General features: G+C 37.6%; 1 protein-coding gene across 3 annotated transcripts in view; it reads right to left on the reverse strand.

The window, feature by feature from the left end:
- Positions 1–1,309: 1,309 nt before the first annotated feature.
- Positions 1,310–19,128, reverse strand: part of LOC125920816 (multidrug resistance-associated protein 1-like) — an 89,235-nt gene continuing 71,416 nt past the window's right edge. For all 3 annotated transcript variants that reach the window (XM_049627991.1, XM_049627990.1, XM_049627992.1), the window contains exons 20-28: positions 18,626–18,781; positions 15,430–15,629; positions 14,560–14,686; positions 13,139–13,240; positions 9,521–9,664; positions 6,895–7,053; positions 5,458–5,624; positions 4,292–4,486; positions 1,310–3,945 (exon numbers count right to left, since the gene is read on the reverse strand). In XM_049627991.1, the coding sequence (XP_049483948.1) occupies positions 3,819–3,945; positions 4,292–4,486; positions 5,458–5,624; positions 6,895–7,053; positions 9,521–9,664; positions 13,139–13,240; positions 14,560–14,686; positions 15,430–15,629; positions 18,626–18,781 (1,377 nt within the window). In that variant the 3' untranslated portion in view covers positions 1,310–3,818. The remainder of the gene's footprint in view (positions 3,946–4,291; positions 4,487–5,457; positions 5,625–6,894; positions 7,054–9,520; positions 9,665–13,138; positions 13,241–14,559; positions 14,687–15,429; positions 15,630–18,625; positions 18,782–19,128) is intronic.

A 19,128-nucleotide genomic window follows, 5' to 3' on the forward strand; every position in this document is an offset into this window, starting at 1 on the left:
CTTATGGCTGTATACATTTCTACTGTGTGACTGTGCTGCAGTTTATTCAGGCTACTGTTGATTTCCCATTTGGTTTTTTAAATTACAGAGGGTCACAAATAATAAACGAATGAATGAATGAATGAATAAATAGCAGAAGGTCTCTGGTTGATTTACCAAAGGTGTAAAGAGGCTAAAACAATCTTTTTTTTTTTTTTTTTTTTTAACATTTATGTATTTTTGAGACACAGAGAGAGAGAGCATGAACAGGGGAGGGTCAGAGAAAGAGGGAGACACAGAATCTGAAACAGGCTACAGGCTCCGAGCTGTCAGCACAGAGCCTGACGCGGGGCTCAAACCCACGGACCGCGAGATCATGACCTGAGCCGAAGTCGGACGCTTAACCGAGCCACCCAGGCACCCCAACAATCTTTTAACTTAATGAAATATCTAGATCCCTTTCCTTTTTAATTTTTTAAAAATGTTTATTTTTGAGAGAGAGAGAGGGAGACAGAGCATGATTGGGGGAGGGGCAGAGAGGGAGACAGAATCCAAAGCAGGCTCCAGTCTCCCAGCTGTCAGCACAGAGTCCGACGTGGGGCCTGAACTCAGGAACTGCAAGATCATGACTTGAGCTGAAGTCGGACGCTCAACCGACTGAGCCACCCAGGCGCCCCTCCCTTTCCTTTTCTTATTAAAAAAAAAATATTTTTTTTAATGTTTATTTATTTTTGAGACAGAGAGAGACAGAGCATGAACAGGGGAGGGGCAGAGAGAGAGGGAGACACAGAATCGGAGGCAGGCTCCAGGCTCTGAGCCATCAACCCAGAGCCCGATGCGGGGCTCAAACTCACAGACCGTGAGATCGTGACCTGAGCTGAAGTCGGACGCTTAACCGACTGAGCCACCCAGACGCCCCTCCTTTTTTTAAACTGAAGTATAATTAACATGCAGTATTGTATTAGTTTCAAGTGTACAATATAATGATTCAATAATGCTATACATTACTCAGTGCTCATCAAAATGTGTAGTTTTAATCCTCTTCGCCTCTTTCACCCATCCCCCTACCCATCTTCCCTTGGGCAACCACCAATTTGTTCTCTGTATTTAAGAGCATGTTTTTGGGGGGCTCCCTGTGTGGCTCAGTTAGTTGAGTGTCTGACTCTTGATTTTGGCTCAGGTCATGATCCCACAGGGGCGTGGGATAGAGTCACCCATCAGGCTCTGCCCTGAGCACTGGAGTCTGCTTAAGATTCCCTCTCTCTCCTGCCCACTTGCACTCTCTCTCTTAAAAAGAAAAAAAACAAAAAAACAAACAAAAAACCCCAGTTTTAAAATCTTCTTGTCCTTTTTTTGTTTCTTAAATTTTACATATGAGTGAAATCTTATGGTATTTGTTCTTCCCTGACTTGTTTTACTTAGCATTTTACCCTCTAGATCTATCCATGTTGTTGCACATGACAAGACTGATTTATTGTTCTTTTTTTTTTTAATTTTTTTTTAACGTTTATTTATTTTTGAGACAGAGAGAGACAGAGCATGAATGGGGGAGGGTCAGAGAGAGAGGGAGACACAGAATCTGAAACAGGCTACAGGCTCTGAGCGGTCAGCACAGAGCCTGACGCGGGGCTCGAACTCACGGACCGTGAGATCGTGACCTGAGCCGAAGTCGGACGCTCAACCGACTGAGCCACCCAGGCGCCCCCTGATTTATTTTCTATAGCTGAATGATATTCTTTTTATATACACACATGCACACACATACATACATACCGTATCTTCTTTATCCATTCATTTATTAATGGGCACTTCAGTTGCTTCTGTATCTTGGATATTATAAATAATGCTGCAATAAACAAGAGGGTGTATATATCTTCTCAAATTAGTGTTTTTGTTTTCTAGTAATGGAATTACTGAATGATATGGTAATTATATTTTTAATTTTTTGAGGAACCTCATTCTGTTTTCCACAGTGGCTGCACCAATTTGCATTCCCACCACAGAGTTCCTTTTCCTTCACATTCTTGCCAACCTTGTTATTTCTTGTGTTTTTGATTTTAGCCATTATGACAGGTGTAACATATCTCACTGTAATTTTGATTTGCATTTCCCTGATAATGAATGATGTTGGGCCTCTTTTCATGTCTCTGTTGGCCATGTATATGTCCTCTTTGGAAAAATGTCTATTCAGGTACTCTGCCCATTTTTAATCAGTATACTCATTTTCTTGGTGTTGAGTTGTATACGTTCTTTATATATTTTAGATATTAACCCTTTATCAGATATATCATTTGGAAATATCTCTCCCATTCAGTAGTTTGCCTGATGTTTTGTTAATGGTTTCCTTTAGTATGCAAAATCTCCCAATAGTTTATTTTTGCTTTTGTTTCCCTGGTTAAGGAGACATATCTAGAATAACGTTGCTAGGCCAATGTCCAAGAAATTATTATGTTTTCTTCTAAGAAAACATTAGATTTCAGGTCTCATATTCAGGTCTTTAATCTATTTTGAGTTTATTTTTGTGTATGGTGAAAGAAAGTAGTCCAGTTTCATTCTTTTGTAGGTAGCTATCCAGTGTTCCCAACATCATTTGTTGAAGAGTCTAGATCCCTTTCTTAATGGAATTCAACAGATATTTATTCATTGTTTACTGAGTACAAAATATAGTGGTTGACACTTCAGGGATTGTAAAGACAGGAAAACACCTCTAGTGGCTTCCATTCTAATGGAAGGAGGCTTTAGATAATCTAGGGTTTTATAACTTAAAGCAAATTTTCATAAATACCTGTAGGGATGAAGCTAGGTTGTACATGGCTGTAGGAAGGAGAAAAAGTGAATAAAAGAAATAATTGATGGTTTTTCAAGAACATGTTAAAATATTTTATTAAAACCATCTTGAAAGGAAAACGCCATTAAAATTTAAATACTTCAAATTTGAAGGGCAACTCAGAGAAATAATATTGCTTGTATTACATAAAACTACTATATTAAAAAGTCCTTCAAAATATGATTAGTATTACAAATCAACAATCTTCTTGTGAATGTATACCATCTGATATATAAGTCACTGAGGTTAACCCAACCAAAAGTATAAGGTTGCATAGAAAATACCATTTTTTAATTCAAAGTCAATAGTAAAAATATTTTTTTAAATAAAGTACACCAGAAAATTCAGTTAATATACAATCACTGTTTCCAAAATCAACTGAATAACTCTTAATATTTTTTGTGATTCCTCCATCATTTTATATGCTGTCCAGTAGCTCAGCATATATTATGTATGTCTATAAATACCTGTATCATATACTTGAAAATGCCGAGTCATTCATTCTTCAAACATTTGTTGGGTATCAACTGTATGAAAATCACTATGCTAGGAACTTCACATACAAAGACAACTGAAACTGGGTACTCGCCTTTAAGTAGCATTAGTGGGAAGACAGACTAAAATAACTGAAACAGAGTCCCTGCCATGGTACATGGGTATGCATGTGGGGATGGTGAGGGCACAGAAATGGGGCAGCTGGATCAGACTGGAGAACAGAGGGGAATATCAGGGGACATGTCACAGAGAAGGTGACTCCTGGATGAACTCAGAGATCTTAAAGGACAAATGGCATGTAGCACACTGGGCGCTGTGGAGCAGGCCGATATTCCAGAGGGCAGGAATGGAAGAGAGAAGTTTGGGTACAGCCCAGGAAAGTTAGAAATACGATGCTTATCGATATTTATGCCAACATGTAGCTAGGGGCCTGTCTTTGTGCACTGCTCCTTGTCATTTTTTTAAATACTAACTTATTTTTTACTCAGTATAACCAATACACAGCTAAAATCATTCATTATTTTGTCACTGAATCTTGTGTTATTCCTGCTTCTGTTAGCATTTCAAAGAAAAGTCCTTTCTGGCATATCAAATTCTGTGGTGTTCCAAATTCTGTAATCCTTCCAGAGTCTAGAACAAGTACCCTGCAATGTGAAAAGAACCCAGTCAGGTAATTATAATCAGTTTTCCAGTTCACCTTTTTTTCTTTTTCTTTTTTCTTTTTCTTTTTCTTTTTCTTTTTCTTGATAAAGTAAAGTTTAGATTACGTAGTGAGTTATGTCACTACAAAATATGGGGACCACGGAACTCAAGAAGTATATCCAGTTTTCTAATATTCTGTTAGGATTAGCATATTCTTCTAGTTGTTTCAGAAAACAATTGTTTTCAGCACAGGTAAAATTATTAATGGCAATCAGTATGTTTAGTGTATTCAGTGGCTATCTCTATAGAGATATAGAGAGATGTTTTATTTCTGAAAACAAAGCATACCTATCAGAATCAATGATAGAATGCAATCTGTGTGCAATCGTCAGGATGGTACAATCGGAAAACTCCTTCCTGACTGTGGTCTGCACCAGGTTATCAGTCTCAAAATCGATGGAAGCTGTTGCCTCATCCAAGATGAGAATTTTTGTTTTTCGAAGCAAAGCACGAGCAAGACAGACAAGCTGCCGTTGTCCAACGCTGTTAAAAAAATAAGTAAAATAACTTCTACAGTGGACTTTATGGCTACACACTTCGCGCTCTGTAATTCTGATTACATTGCAATTCACTTTCTAAGCCACACATTCATTTATTCAAGAAATATTTATTTTGTCAAAAGAGACAAAAATCTCAATGTGGAGTTTATATTCTTATGGGTAGACAGAAAAAATAAACATGATAAATGAGTAAAATGCATAGTAATAAGAAGAATTCAAGCACACAGGAAAGGAGGGTATAGAGAGTGGGCATGGGGTGAACATTAGATGGGCCTGCCAAAGAAACCCTCACTGGATTGAGGAAGTTGCCTTTTATTTCAAGACCCTTAGGAAGGGGAGACTGAGCCATGCAGATTTCCAGTGGAAACTTGTTCCTGGCAAAGGGAACAGAAGATGCAAAATCCCTGAGGCAGTCAAGGGCTGGCTAGGCATGTTGAGGAAACAGCAAGGGGGCCAGTGTGGCAGAAACAGAGGCAGGGAGAGAGCAACCAAGAGGCTGAGTCATGCAATGCAGGGCTTGAGGGGATCTAGTTCTCTTATATCTCTGATCACAGGGAGGATCTAGTTCTCTTTCCTTATGTCTCTGATCACATGAAAGGGACTGTCATTGGTCATCAAACCGCCAGGAAGAAAAAAGGAGCCCTTTACAACATTTTTAGGAAGAAAGTTATTCGAGTAGGAGTCTTTATAAAAGAAGAGTCAATTAAATATGACTTTTCAGACTGTATTGTTCCTTCCCCCCGCCCTTTCTTCCTTTCACCAGCATTTCCCAACCAGTGGCTACCATTTTATTCCTTGTACCTCTTCCCTAGAGGGAATCAGCAATAGTGTGCTCCGAATAGACCAAAGGAGGTCTTTGGTGACTCAGGAGCGACTTCCCTTTGAGGCTAACTCAAAGTTCCTAAGGAGCCTTGGAATGAATAACCGGACCAAGCTTTGTTCTTAGCAGCTTACCTGAGGTTTTCACCACCCTCTGAAATCTCATGCAGCAGCTTCTTGGGAAGGGACTGCACAAACTCTTTTAAGTGACACAGTTCTAACACCTCCCAGAGCTGGCAATCAGAATACTTGTCTAAAGGATCCAGGTTCATTTGAAGGGTTCCAGAAAATAAAACAGGATCCTAGAGAATAAAATCATCACCAGTAATCTCATTGTCACATGATGCATAGATACATTAAAAAATTAGATTCAGAAAATAAACAAGGAAAAAGCAAAACGATTGACCTAGATAGTTATAAAATTCATTATATTGAAAACAAAAGCAGAAGAGAATCAGAATAAGCTATAAGTGAGATTGAATCATTTCCAATTTCCTGATCATCTTTCTCCTTAACAATGTCAATACTAGCCATAATAATAATGATGATGACAGCTGCCATTTGGTCAGAGATATAAGATAACATAGAATTGAATAAATGCAAACTATAGTATGGACATAATGTTATCAATCATCTTCCAGAAAGATGGAAGTCCATACTCCCATTTTACAGGTAGTGACCTGGAGGTTCAAAAGAATGCTTGTCTAAACTGTCCAAAGACACAGAAGGTAAGTGGTTGGGTAGAATTCAAATAGGACAAGTCCATGCTCTTTCCAACTTACCAACATGCCTGGTGAAACTGTATTTTACTACACCTGTATTTATTTTTAAGAGAGGAATGACTAATATCTCTTTTCTTCATTAATTTTTTCCCTGCAAGAATTCCATTCAAATTTGCTTTTGAAGTAAATTCATGAATAGAGGCATATGTCTAAATAATATGACAAAGAGATTAAAGTATTTTAAGATATTTTTAGAAGGTAATACAAAGATATCTCATAAATGCTCAGCTTAAATCTCTCAAACAACTGAATAAGTCATCTTTGACTACAGGGGCATATTCTTGAGCCAATTTGCATACTTGTTAATGATCAAGTTCCTTTGATGCCACAGAGAGACAAATCAAAGGACTTGAAAAAATGATCTAACTGAATTATTATTCTTTTCATCTTTTAAAATGTGTTTAAATTTCAAATCAAAAGAGGCAAAATTCTACACTCACTCTACCAACTAAGCAAGAGCTTTTGTAATTTTTTTCTTCCAAAAAATACCAATGTGTGTTTCAGTCTGAGATCCACTTCATTCAAATTTTATTTGCATTTACTATTATGAAGGGAACTTGTAAAGCAATGTGCCAGTTTTTCAAATAGATAAATGCATTTAGGAAAAATACTTTACAGTAAGAATGTTTAATAGGATTCAGTTATGTAGTGATATTTCATAACACATCTAAAATGCTCTGACTTTGAAAAATGAATTTAGATGCTTGGAAGGAACACACTAAAAAAAAAAGAAGAAGAGGAAGTTTATTTAGAGGGATTTAAGAAAGTCTACTGACAAAACAGGCTTTACCTGTGGAATAATATTAAGTTTGCCCCGAAGGTCATGAAGTCCGATAGTTGATATGTCAATTCCATCGATAATAATTTTGCCTCCTGATCTTTCCACAATTCTAAATAGGCAATTTGAAAGTGTTGATTTGCCTGCTCCAGTCCGTCCCACAATTCCAATCTGCAATAAAATGATCATGGGCAGTTTGCACTGTGCTTTTTGTAAGGGACTGGGGCTTTTGCACTGACAACAGATACACTGTCAGATCAGTGGGATTTAATTTTGCCAACCAGAATAACCCTGACTGGCATGGAATATGTAATGTGGACTGTAAGGATAAGTCTTTACCCAGACACTCATTACTCATGGGAAAGGCTCAGGTTAAAATGTGTATTTTCTCTACTTTTCAGTTATTTAATAACCACATAACCAAAACACGCCAGCAGCCCCAGGAGGAGCAAACCACCCCTGACCTATCCTGGGACTAGCCATTAAGAGTGTGGCCAAAGATGACTCTGATAATGGGGTGGTTTTCTTGGGACTTTCAAAATGAGGCTTCTCTACTCTCCTTGCCCCAGAGGGACAAACAAACAAAGGGAACAAACAAAGGGAACAGGAACCCTTTGCCAGAAGGATAGCAAATCCAAAGGAATGTTTGCAAATTCCCTTGGTGTATCAAAACAGGTACTGCACTAAAACTATAGAAGGTGGCCACAGATAACATGTAGGATCTTGGATTCCTGGACAAAATAATCACCTTGTCATAAATAGCAAATGATTGCATATATTCCTTTGACCACGAGGACTGAAGCAATTCCTTCTGCGTGTTGATTTGTACTTTCGTGTTAATGGGAACATAAGGCAGAGAAAACATTACGGAGGTTGGTTTTCCCTGATAAAAGATCTTAAATCTGACACTCTATGCCAGAAAAATCAGGAATCCGTTAAATTAATTGGCATAATCAAAATCCCACAATGATTTCATTTGTTCCAAAGACATTTTTTTGTCCTTGATGTTATTGCAGTGGACCTGGTTTAGACATTTAGAAAAAGAGATGTCTGGGGTCACAAAAGCCAGGTCTGTAAAAGAAAAAATGGGCCATTGCCGTTAATTTTTTGTTCATTTTTTTTTTTTTTACTTTCACTTATTTGTAAAATCTTTCTGTCTAGGGAAATAATATGTTTTCATAAAACATTTTAAAAACTATGGGAAAAACTATAGAAGTAGAAACTATTTATAATCTTGTCACCTGAAGAGAACTACTATTTATGTTTTACAACTGTTCTAGGATTTTTGCTAATGTGTTTACCTGTTTGCTTTTTTAAAACAGAAAATTGATATAGTATCAACAGTTTTGTATATAGCTTTTATTAATCAAATTACATCTCAAGTATTTTCCCATCTCACTAGTAATGCTGCAAAACATGTCATTGACTATACAGATATTCTCTCCTATGAATTTACTATATTTCAGGTAACTTAATTTTATTGTCTTATTATCACTCTTTACCTAATAGAGGAAGTAAAAATAATAGTACACTACTACTGGATACATATCCAAAGGAAATAAAATTAGTATCTTGAATTGAAATCTGCACTCCCATGTTCATATTCCCAATAGCCAAGATATGGAAACAACCAAAGTGTCCATAGAAGAATGGATAAAGAAAATGTACACACACACACACTGGAATACTATTCAGCCATAAAAAGAAAGGAAATCCTACCATTTGTGGCAACATAGATGAACCTGGTGGACATTATGCTAAGGGGAATAAGCTATATGGAGAAAGACAAATACTGTATGATCTTGCTTATACATGGAATCTACAAGTCAAACTTGTAGTACCACAGGGTAAATGGTAGATACCAGGGACTGAGGAGTGGGCTAAATGGGAAGATGTTGGCCAAAGGGCATAAACTTTCAGATGAATAAGAAGAACGTGTTCTGGGGATGTAAAGTACAGTGAGCTAACTATAGTTAAGAGTACTGTATTGTATACTTGAAATTTGCTAAGACAGTACATCTTAGGTGTTCCTACCACATGCAAAAATAAATGAATAAAACAAAAACAAAAAGCCTTGTAATTATGTGAGGTGATGGGTGTGTTAATTATTTTGAATGTGGTAATCATTTCATTATCAAACCATCACATTGTACAGCTTAAATATATACATTATTTACTTATTAATTATAACTCAGTAAAGCTGGAAACGTACACTAAAATCATGTTTCATAATATAGTATGCACAATTTAAAAATACCTTTTTTAAAGTTTATTTATTTATTTTGAGAAAGAGAGAGAATGAGTCGGGGAGGGGCAGAGAGAGAGAATCCCAAGCAGGCTCCACATTGCCAGTGAAGAGCTTGATGTGGGGCTTGAACTCACAAAACTGTGAGATCATGACCTGAGCTAAAATCAAGAGTATGATGCTTAACCAACTGAGCCACTCAGATTCCCCTAAAAATACCTTTTTTAAAAGAGGAAATTTTATTCTATATATAGCAAACAGTTGAGTTTAATACTTTTATACGAAATTTGAACAAAAGACCATCTTCTATTCCGTACCATATTAAACTTTGACCTTAACAATGAATACTTTCAGATAAAAAGGAGAGTGAAACTTATGAAATGTATATGGTACCTTCTCTTCTCCATGAGTCTGGAAAGTGATATCTTGTAATGCTAAACCAAGATCATCTCGGTATCGAGCCTGATAATTAATAAATTCCACTATCCCTTTGTTGGGCCATTGTGCTGGAGGCCTTTTAGACATTATCCAGGGTGCCTTGAAACAAAGAAAGATTACAATAACTACAATAAAAGTACCTTTCCCTCTAAAAATAATTACCATGCATAAAAAACACAAGTGATGGAAAACATTTGTGGATATTATGATCTCCTGAGTACAGTTTTAAATATTACCGGCATAAAACTTCTCATCTACTTATAAGAAAGCTTAGAAATTAATTTTTAGAGGTAACCAGGCTTCCCACTCCCTATCCAGTTACTAAGAAGAGTCTTCTTAAACCCTACAAAGGAGCTGAAGGTAATCTATTTGAAATTGCAGCTGAGATGAGGACAGTTTGGCATTCATTCATTGCCCAAATACTGAGTATTTACTATGCTAGTCAGTGCTTTAGTTGCTGGAGATTCAGCAGTGAGCAAAACAGACACAAATTCTTGTCCTTACAGAGCATACAGCCTGCTGGGAAGGGACAGAAAGAATCACATAGCATATGCAAAATGCTAAACAGTGATAAAGCTTTGGAAGACGGGAGATAGGCAAGTTAGAGGTGGTGTGATTTTTAAGTAGGGTGGTTAGGAAAGGCTCGGTTGGACAAGATATGAGAACAAGCTGTTGGGATATGGGTTGAATCACTTTCCTGGCAGGCACCTAACAACACGTGCTGAGGTCCTGAGACAGGGCCTGCCTGGGATGTTGGGGGAACAGGAGGAAGCGGAAGAACATGCAGGAGAGTGTGATGCCTGGTGGGGGAGGTGAAGTGCTTTCATGAGAGGGAGTGATGCCCAATGTCAGATGATGGATCAGGTCAAGGGAGGCCTGAAAGGAGACCACGGGTGATCTCCAAGGGCAGGTTCAGTGAAGTGGTGGAATTAAAAGCCTGTTTGGAGCGAGTCCAAAGTAGGATGAGAGAAGTACAGGCTATTCCAAAGAATTCTGCTGTAAAAAGCCCAGACAACGTGGGCTACAGAGAGATAAACAGAATTATCTGGACAGTTTACTTCTTGCATGTCAAGAGGTTTTAGAACTTGAGTTACCAAATTACATAAAGATGATTTTTTTAATGTCTATTTATTTGTTTTGAGAGAAAGAGTGCATGCGAGTGGGGGAAAGGGCAGAGAGAAAGGAAGAGAGAGAATCCCAAGCAGGCTCCTCACTGTCAGCACAGAGCCTGACTCGAGACTTGAACCCAGGAACTGTAAGATCATGACCTGAGCCAAACCCAAGAGTTGGGCGCTTAATGGACTGAGCCACCCAACCACCCCACATGAAGATGATTTTGTTTTAAAAATGTGTGGGTGTGGGTGTGTTATGTGTGTATTCACACACATTTTATTGTTTTTTACAATATGAAAAGAATATATATATAACATTTATACATATAAAAAGTTTACATATAAAAATATTTAGAAAATACAGAAAACAATAAAATGATATAGTGGTCCTCACATGGCAATAGGCTGAGCAAACTGAATACTGATAATTGGAGGTTGTGAAGGTAGATTAATCTTCCGTGAACCATGTGTGAAAAAAGAGGTTAAGACCTGAGGAAGACTCTAGAGAAGAATCAAAGTTTAGGTAGAGTTGGAGGATATAGATATTAAAATTTTTTAAGTTTATTTATTTTGAGACAGAGAGGCAGGGAGGGGCAGAGAGAGAGCGAGAGAGAACTCCAAGCAGGCCCCTCACTGTCAGTTCCCAGCCCAATGTGGGGCTTCTAATTGTAAGATGATGACCTGAGCTGAAATCAAGAGTCCGGATGCTTAACCTACTGAGCCACCCAGGAGCTCCAGGCTGTTGATAATATTTTAGCATCTTTGTAGGTTAAGAGAGGCAAGGGGGTCAGGGTAGGAATTAAAGGAAGTGGTTAATGAAGCAACATCTGAGAGAAAAAATGAACAAATATTACCAAAAATACAAGTAGAAACTCAGGTTTTCTATTTGGAGGAGGGACACCTCTTCCTGAGAGATAGGAGCAAAAGAGGAATGTTTCATGAAGATTCAGATACCTTTACAGGTGGACTGAAGAAGATACAGAAACTCAAGTCAACTATAACATCTGCCTTGTTAATTCATGGAACTGGGAGACAGAAGTAAATCAGATTAGTAAAATACACTGATATCTCAAATATTATACTGTCAATAGTCTAATTCTTCTACTCTTCAAAAAATTTTTTTAAATGTTTATTTATTTTTGAGAGAGAGAGAGAGAGAGAGAGAGAGAGAGAGAGAGAGAGAGAACAGGAGAGTAAAGGGCAGAGAGAAAAGGAGACACAGAGTTTGAAGCCGGCTCCAGGCTCTGAGCTGTCAGCACAGAGCCCAATACAGGGCTCAAACTCACAAACTGTGAGATCATGACCTCGGTCGAAGTTGGATGCTTAACTGACTGAGCTACCCAGGGACCCCCTTTAAAAACTTTCTTTTAATGTTTATTTATTTTTGAGAGACAGAGAGAGACAGAGTGTTAATTTTTCTACTTCTTTCTTAAGTTTATTTATTTATTTTTGAGAGAGAGAGAGAGAGAGAGAGAGAGAGAGAGGGGGGGGAAGCAGAGAGAGAGAGAGAGAGAGAGAGGGAATCCAAAGCAGGATCTGTACCACCAGCACAGAGCCTAATACTGGGATCAAACTCAGGAACCTTGAGATCATGACCTGAGCTGAAATCAAGGGTCAGGTGCTTAACTGATGGAGCCACCCAGGCACCCCCAATTCTTCCCTTGTCTAAGTTATAACTAATTAAAGGAAATAAAACAGACTGATTTATTCTCCTCCTCCTTCCCATGCACGGAGATGCTAATGATGAGTAAATGAAACAGAAGGCATAAGCAATAAGTATATAGTTAATTTAAAAATTGCGCAGACTTTAATTATGAGAGCACTATATTAAGACACCTTTCTCAACATAAAATCCTCACAAAGTTATAATCTTAGATTGCATATTTTACTCTACATTGGTAGAGGACAAATCATTGTGCCTTCTAAAAACAAGTAATCATATTTCATTTTTATAACATAACAAATGTTATATATCTTACATTTTACAAATGTATCTTACATTTTATGTATTATCCTAATTTAGTTATCTGTGGTCTTTTCTTCTATTTTTGTGATATATAAAATAATGGTGTATTCCACAGTACATTGGGTTTTAATTTTATTGAAATGCTGAATATTAAAACATGAATTTGGAAAGGTAGGCTTTGTTTAAAATTTATTTTTTTATTTTATTTTATTTTCTTAAACATTTAGTTATTTTTGAGATAGAGAGACATAGTGTGAGTGGGGCAGGGGTGGGGGGCAGAGAGAGGGAGACAGAATGAGAAGCAGGCTCCAGGCCCCAAGCTGTCAGCACAGACCCCGACGCAGGGCTTGAACTCACAAACTCGAGATCATGAGCTGGGCCGAAGTTGGACACTTAACCTAGTGAGCCAACCAAAAATTTTTTTAAATGTCAATTCAAGGTGCACTACAATATCTCAATCCTGCATCTATTTATTGGTTATTTAGGAGTGCTTACCTCTTTACCCATATTTTCATATTCACAAACTCTTTCAATGGAAACTGCATTGGTTTCAATTTCACAAGCTTTCCTTACCCAAAAATTCAGAGATTGAGTAATCTGGAGGGAAAAACCCAAGAGCTTACTGACTGGTTCTTTAGTATTTTACATAATATTAATAATACTTTATACACTTTCACTTTTCATAGTTTTCATGTACTTTTCTCTCTTCTGATTATTTAACAACTTTAGAAGTAAATGTATTTATACACATACACACAAGTGTTTCTTTATGTTAAACTGATCAACACAAACAATGTTTTTTTGGCAGAAGATAGAATGAATATAGTTCAACAGGTATGGAAGGAGTCCATACTTAGTGTAAGGAACGGTGGACACCAAGACTGATGAGATGTGCCTCAAGAAGTGTACGTCCCAAGTGAGAAAAAAGCTGTGAATAACATTACCTTTGGCAGGATTCACTGGAAGCAGGAATCTCCTAACTCTTGACCACTCTTGTCTCCTCTTTTTTTTTAAACTCTACTTCCTTCTCACCCTACCCACAAGTACAGGTGGTAATTCAAGCCTAATTCTGGACGTCAAAAAACTCTTGTCAGTTCAGTTTTTCCTCGAGTTTGCTGCCAAATCATTTGATGGCCAACCTGACCTGAACTGACATGGGGCTCTTTAAAGTCTTTACTGAACCCACTTAGAGTAAACATTCATATATTTTACTGCAAAGCAAGTAGTTTGATTATGGGATTCTGCCCCAGACCTTGACTATGGTATATGTGTCATTATTTCCTTTCTACAAGACTAAGTTCTGAATTCTGAAATGCAACTGGCCTTAATTAAGGTTTTTGGAAAAGGGATGAAGGGAAAGTACCCACATCATCTAGACTTATCCTCTAATAATATGTAATTATACTAAGTAATTTAAGGAATATTCTATTTTACAAAGAGGGCAAGAACACACTCATACCACTAGTACTTTTCAATATAATATAAAATAAGGCTTATTAGGGAAAAACTTATAAGCAAAGAAGGAGAGCATGTACTCTCCCCAGAGTTTGCATTATCTCCTTGGTTAGACTGGGCAAACTGGATTGGCAGGCCACAGTGGAGAGAGGCCCTCCCCCCCCCCCTACATGCTATAAATCCATAAAGATAGGAGAACAAGAAACTTCTGGGTAACTGTGTAACAGCAGGAGTTTCCTGGTCTTTTAGCACTCAGCCTGTTCTTTCTGTGAACTGACTTAGTATTGCTGAGCCAGCTTCCTGCTAGTAGCAACAGAGGAAGAAATGAGCCTCCAGGGCAATCCAGATTTGTCTCTCATTACTTAGTTAATACAATCTATAATTCAGACAGGCAAAGGAGAGGATAGTTTAATTAATTGCATTATAAACATATCATATACCACAAAATCATTATTACTTACATTTAGGGCATAGGATATGGACAAGCCAACTATTGCTGAATCTATCGAACTGCCAGCCAGCACAGCAAGCAGTGCAGCAAAAAATACCATTAGGTTGCCAAGGAATTCAAGTCTAACAGACAGCCACCTGTGATAATGGAAAATATTCTTCAACTGAGATGCAAGATTTTTGGTGTACTTGGTCTGAACTCTCCTCTGGGAAATGTAAAATAAACATCAATAGCTGCTTTCTTTTCCTAAGAACTCAGTCAAAATAGGACGATTGCAGTGATGATACATTAAAGGATTCCTTTGCATAAAAACACTTTACTTTTGCGGAACTTTGCTTTAAAACTTAATCAGAATAAAAAAATCAAAAAAGAACACCAGCTAAAATGATGCGTCGTATTTTAAAATCCTATTAGAAAATCAATCACCTTTCCGATTACATATCCTTTTTTCTATGGTAACATTAGTCTCCAAAAGTTATATGTGCCCCGCTATTATTTAATATTTCATTTTCCTCTTTATGTAAAATGATGATCTCAAATTTAAACTATTATAAAGTATTGCTTGCAAATAGAACATATTCTACAAATATAGAATATAACAGAGTCATATCTCTAGAAATTCCAATAGCATCCTATATGACCTTCAAGAAACTTGGGACTTATTTTCATGTAAAGTAGCGTGTACTTTTATATGAATATGAACAGATACATTTTAACTTAAATGTCCATTAAATATTAGAAACAGTTAAGGCTTTCTTCTTTTTCTTTTTTTAATAATTTCATGAAATGCCATTGCAAAACATTCCTTCTGTTTAGAAGTCAGGGCACAAGACATCTTAAGAGAGACTGGTCTTGAGGTAGGTATATTGCTCTCACTTACCTGTTTGAAATTACATTATTGTAGAAACAGACCAAGTTCTCATTCACCACCTCTTTGTTTTGCTGGATAAACCTCTGTTCGTGTCCAAATGCCCGGATAGTGGACACCCCTGATAAAGTCTCACTAAAGTGGGAAATGATAGGAGAGCGAGAGGCTCCTGCCAATCGTCGAATCTGCCGAGAGCTTGCTACGTAGTATCTCTAACCGGAAAACAGAAAAAGGCAGTTGGAAAGATGGAGCAGAAATTGCTTCCATAGTTTGAAAATGACAAGACCCCAAAAAGTGAAGTTCAAGTTCAGTCTCCAGTACCTGTGAGTGTGGCTTTATTTGGGAATGGAATCTTTGCAGATGTCATTAAGGATCTCCGGATGAGATCATCCTGGATTTAGGGTGGGCCCTAAGCCCAACTCTGAGTGTCCTCATAAGAGACAGAAAAGGAGAAGACAAAGCCACAGGGAGGAAGACATGTGAGGATGAGACTGGAGAAATGTGTGCATAAACCAGGGAAAATGCCAAGCATTGCGAACAGCCACCAGAACCAGGAGAGAAGCATGAAACCAATTCTCCCCCAAAGGCTCCGGAAGGAACCAACCCTACGTACACCTTGATTTTGGACTGTTGGCCTCCAAAACTGTGAAAGAATAATTTTTTTTGTTGTTTTAAGCTACCAAATTTGTTACAGGAGCTCTAAGAAATGAATACACCCTTGGCACAGTAAAAAACCCAGATTCTGGACAGCACAACTAGAACAGAGGTGGGCAAGGTTCCACTTTGGTAATCTTTTCAAACAACCATTACTGAGTACCTGCTGTGGAAAAAGCTCTATGTCACATGTTGGAAATGTGACCAGGGAGTGAACCCATTAAGTGAAGGAAGTTAGTCAAGTATACAAACAATACTATTTTTTTTCCTAAATATACTTATGGAAAAAATATTCATTTTTCTGGTCTACAAGCACTTCCCTCCAGTGCAGCCACAAGTATAATTGGCTACTTCCCCTCCAACTTGGTTGAGAATAATTGGGATGGGCAGAGACTGGAGGGCTGGAGGGAGCATGTCCTAGTTAACTGGACCATCATTCACCAGCCCCAGATAATCACAACACACCGGAAATGAAATCAAGAATTACCACATTTTGCAATGTTTTCAAGAAAAATCTTTGGGCTTGGAGTTTTATGTAAAATCACTGATTTTAAAATGTCTTCATTTTAGTAAAAAACACTGAGCAGGCCGGACAAAAACATATCGGAAACTCCATATGGCCTGTCAACTTGCAGTCTACCAGCTTTGCTCTGTGTTAAGTGCCCTGGAGAACACAGAGGAAGGATTATGGCATTCTGGGATTGCAAGGGGACTTAAGAGATTGTCATAAAGAAATTTTCAGGAAATTTCAACGAATTGCAAAAGCACTCCACGAATCTATCTAGAGTATTTAGTTTAAGAAATATTGATCTAGATCAATGCTTCTCATACTTTAATAAAAATCACCTGGAAGGCTTGTTAAAACACAGACTGTGGGCCTCACCATGATAGATTCTTTATTTCCTCCCAGTTTTATTAGAATGTGATTACCAAATAAAAATTATATACGTATACATTAAGATGTGATTTTTTAAAAAAGAGGTACAACCAAAGATTCTGATTCAATAGGTCTGGGGTATCTCCCATAGGTCTAGGGACCATACTTTGAGTAGCACTGATATAAAACAAAACTCCTGTTTTATAGGGGGGATCAATGAAGCCTAGAAAGGGAAGTGATGTGCCAAACATAAAAGTCAGGAAAGTAATTAGAATTTGAGGCTCTTGAATTCATATTCAGGGCTCACTCCATACAGTGTCCCCTAACAAGAGATGGTTTCTAGATCGTTTCCACTCCTGGTCACCCTGTTATAGTTTACCAACCACAAGACTATCACATAAATTTTCTTTTGTCATATGAGCGTTGTTTTTTTTTTTAAGCAGGTACAATCGTACCATCAGTACCATCCTTCATGGTCTAGATTTGTTTCTTTTAGCCCTAAGATGTAGTTGTCTTCCCTAGAAGACTTACAATCTCATTGGAGAGATAATTTGTGGTCTAAAAATAGCCTATAATACTAGTAGTATAATAAATCAAAAATACCTGAATGAGTCTCATCTCTTTGCACTATTTTGGTAAAGAATGCTTCATTCACACAGAAAATGAAATATGACCTAGGCCATGAAAGGTAAGTAACATCCAGTCAGGCAGAGAAAATAGGGAAAACATAGAAAGTAGGAGGAATAATAATCACAAAAGGTGTAGAAATAAGAAAATGATTAACATTCTGGTTTGGGCAGATTAAACTCCAATGCGAATTTTAAAACTTGGGTTTTGGGAAAGCACTGAACTACAAGAACTGCATCCTTTCATGTAAACAGCCTCAAAATACTTTCGTATTTAAATTAAATATGTGTTAAGACATCTCATTAAAAAATAAATTTCATTTTACACTGTAGTCTCACAGTGACATAATTTTGGAATGTGGTTGACCACATTTTAATTGGAATATAAAGATATATATCATGTCATGAGAGATCTGTTTAGTTCTTCTAGGAGTACTTTGCCGATATCAGGGATAACAGGACAAAAAGGCAGCATCTGTTTCTCTCTTGGATTTACAGACAAATTAACTTTCTGCTAAAATGCAAATACCATATAGATTTTGTGGTGACCATAAAAATGCACAACTCAGTTCTCCAGCTGCAGGGAGAACAGCTGACTGTCAGTCCAGCTGCTGCCCTGGCATCTACCACTCTATTAAGCATGGAGGCCATGTTACCCACAGGTTGTTTCCAGGCAATGAGTGGGGATGGCAGGGGTGCTAGAGCAGGCCCATCTCGGGGACACATGGAATACTCCAATGGGTGACATTGGTTGTAGATTCCCCATCCATTTGATGAATCTTTCATGGAACTGTCCTGTAATCCAAGATTTTCCCTACCCAATCCTCTTCTCTCCCTCACAGGAATCAGACATGCATTGCTGTCTGAGGGCTCACCCCTTGGCTCCCTCTCCTCTATCTTTTGCAGGCATTCTCTAGTCATACTCTACTATATGGAATCCTTTCTTGGAATCTACTTTTTGGAGAACTTGAACTAACAGGCAATTGAAGTGGGCTTGAACCTATAATTGTGAACTTCTGTTATTAATACACATAAAAGTCCATGTACTTACCTGTATAGTGAAATAGAGGAAAACCAAGGGAATAACCCCCAGAATGAAGAGTGGTAAAGCTCCTACGATGACCAAAACTGTTCCAATAACATCCAATGTACAATTCACCCAGGTCCGTAAGTAGTAATGGAAACGCATATCAATTATAAACATGTCCTAAAAAATTGATATCAGGTCACTATATTTTTAACTTTTCATGGTTTAGAATGAGAAGAAGAAGAAATATATCATTCAATGTAAAAATTTTAAAAATACCTGGATGTGACGATATGATGATTGAATACGTCTAACTACATGGTCTTTGCCCTCCCCAATCTATCCCTACATATTTTCCCCCTGTAGTCAGTTGTAATAGTTAAGAGGGTATTAGTAACAAAATGCCTATGATCAAGCAATGTGTATTTCCCAGTGACAAATACACAGCACTTAGTTTATATGACTGATGTCAGACTCTGCTTAAAAAGATTTTAAAAAAGAGTCCAAACCCCAGTAATTGGGTGTTC

This window comes from Panthera uncia, chromosome C2, assembly GCF_023721935.1.
Source record: "Panthera uncia isolate 11264 chromosome C2, Puncia_PCG_1.0, whole genome shotgun sequence".
Taxonomy (NCBI): Eukaryota; Metazoa; Chordata; class Mammalia; order Carnivora; family Felidae; genus Panthera; species Panthera uncia.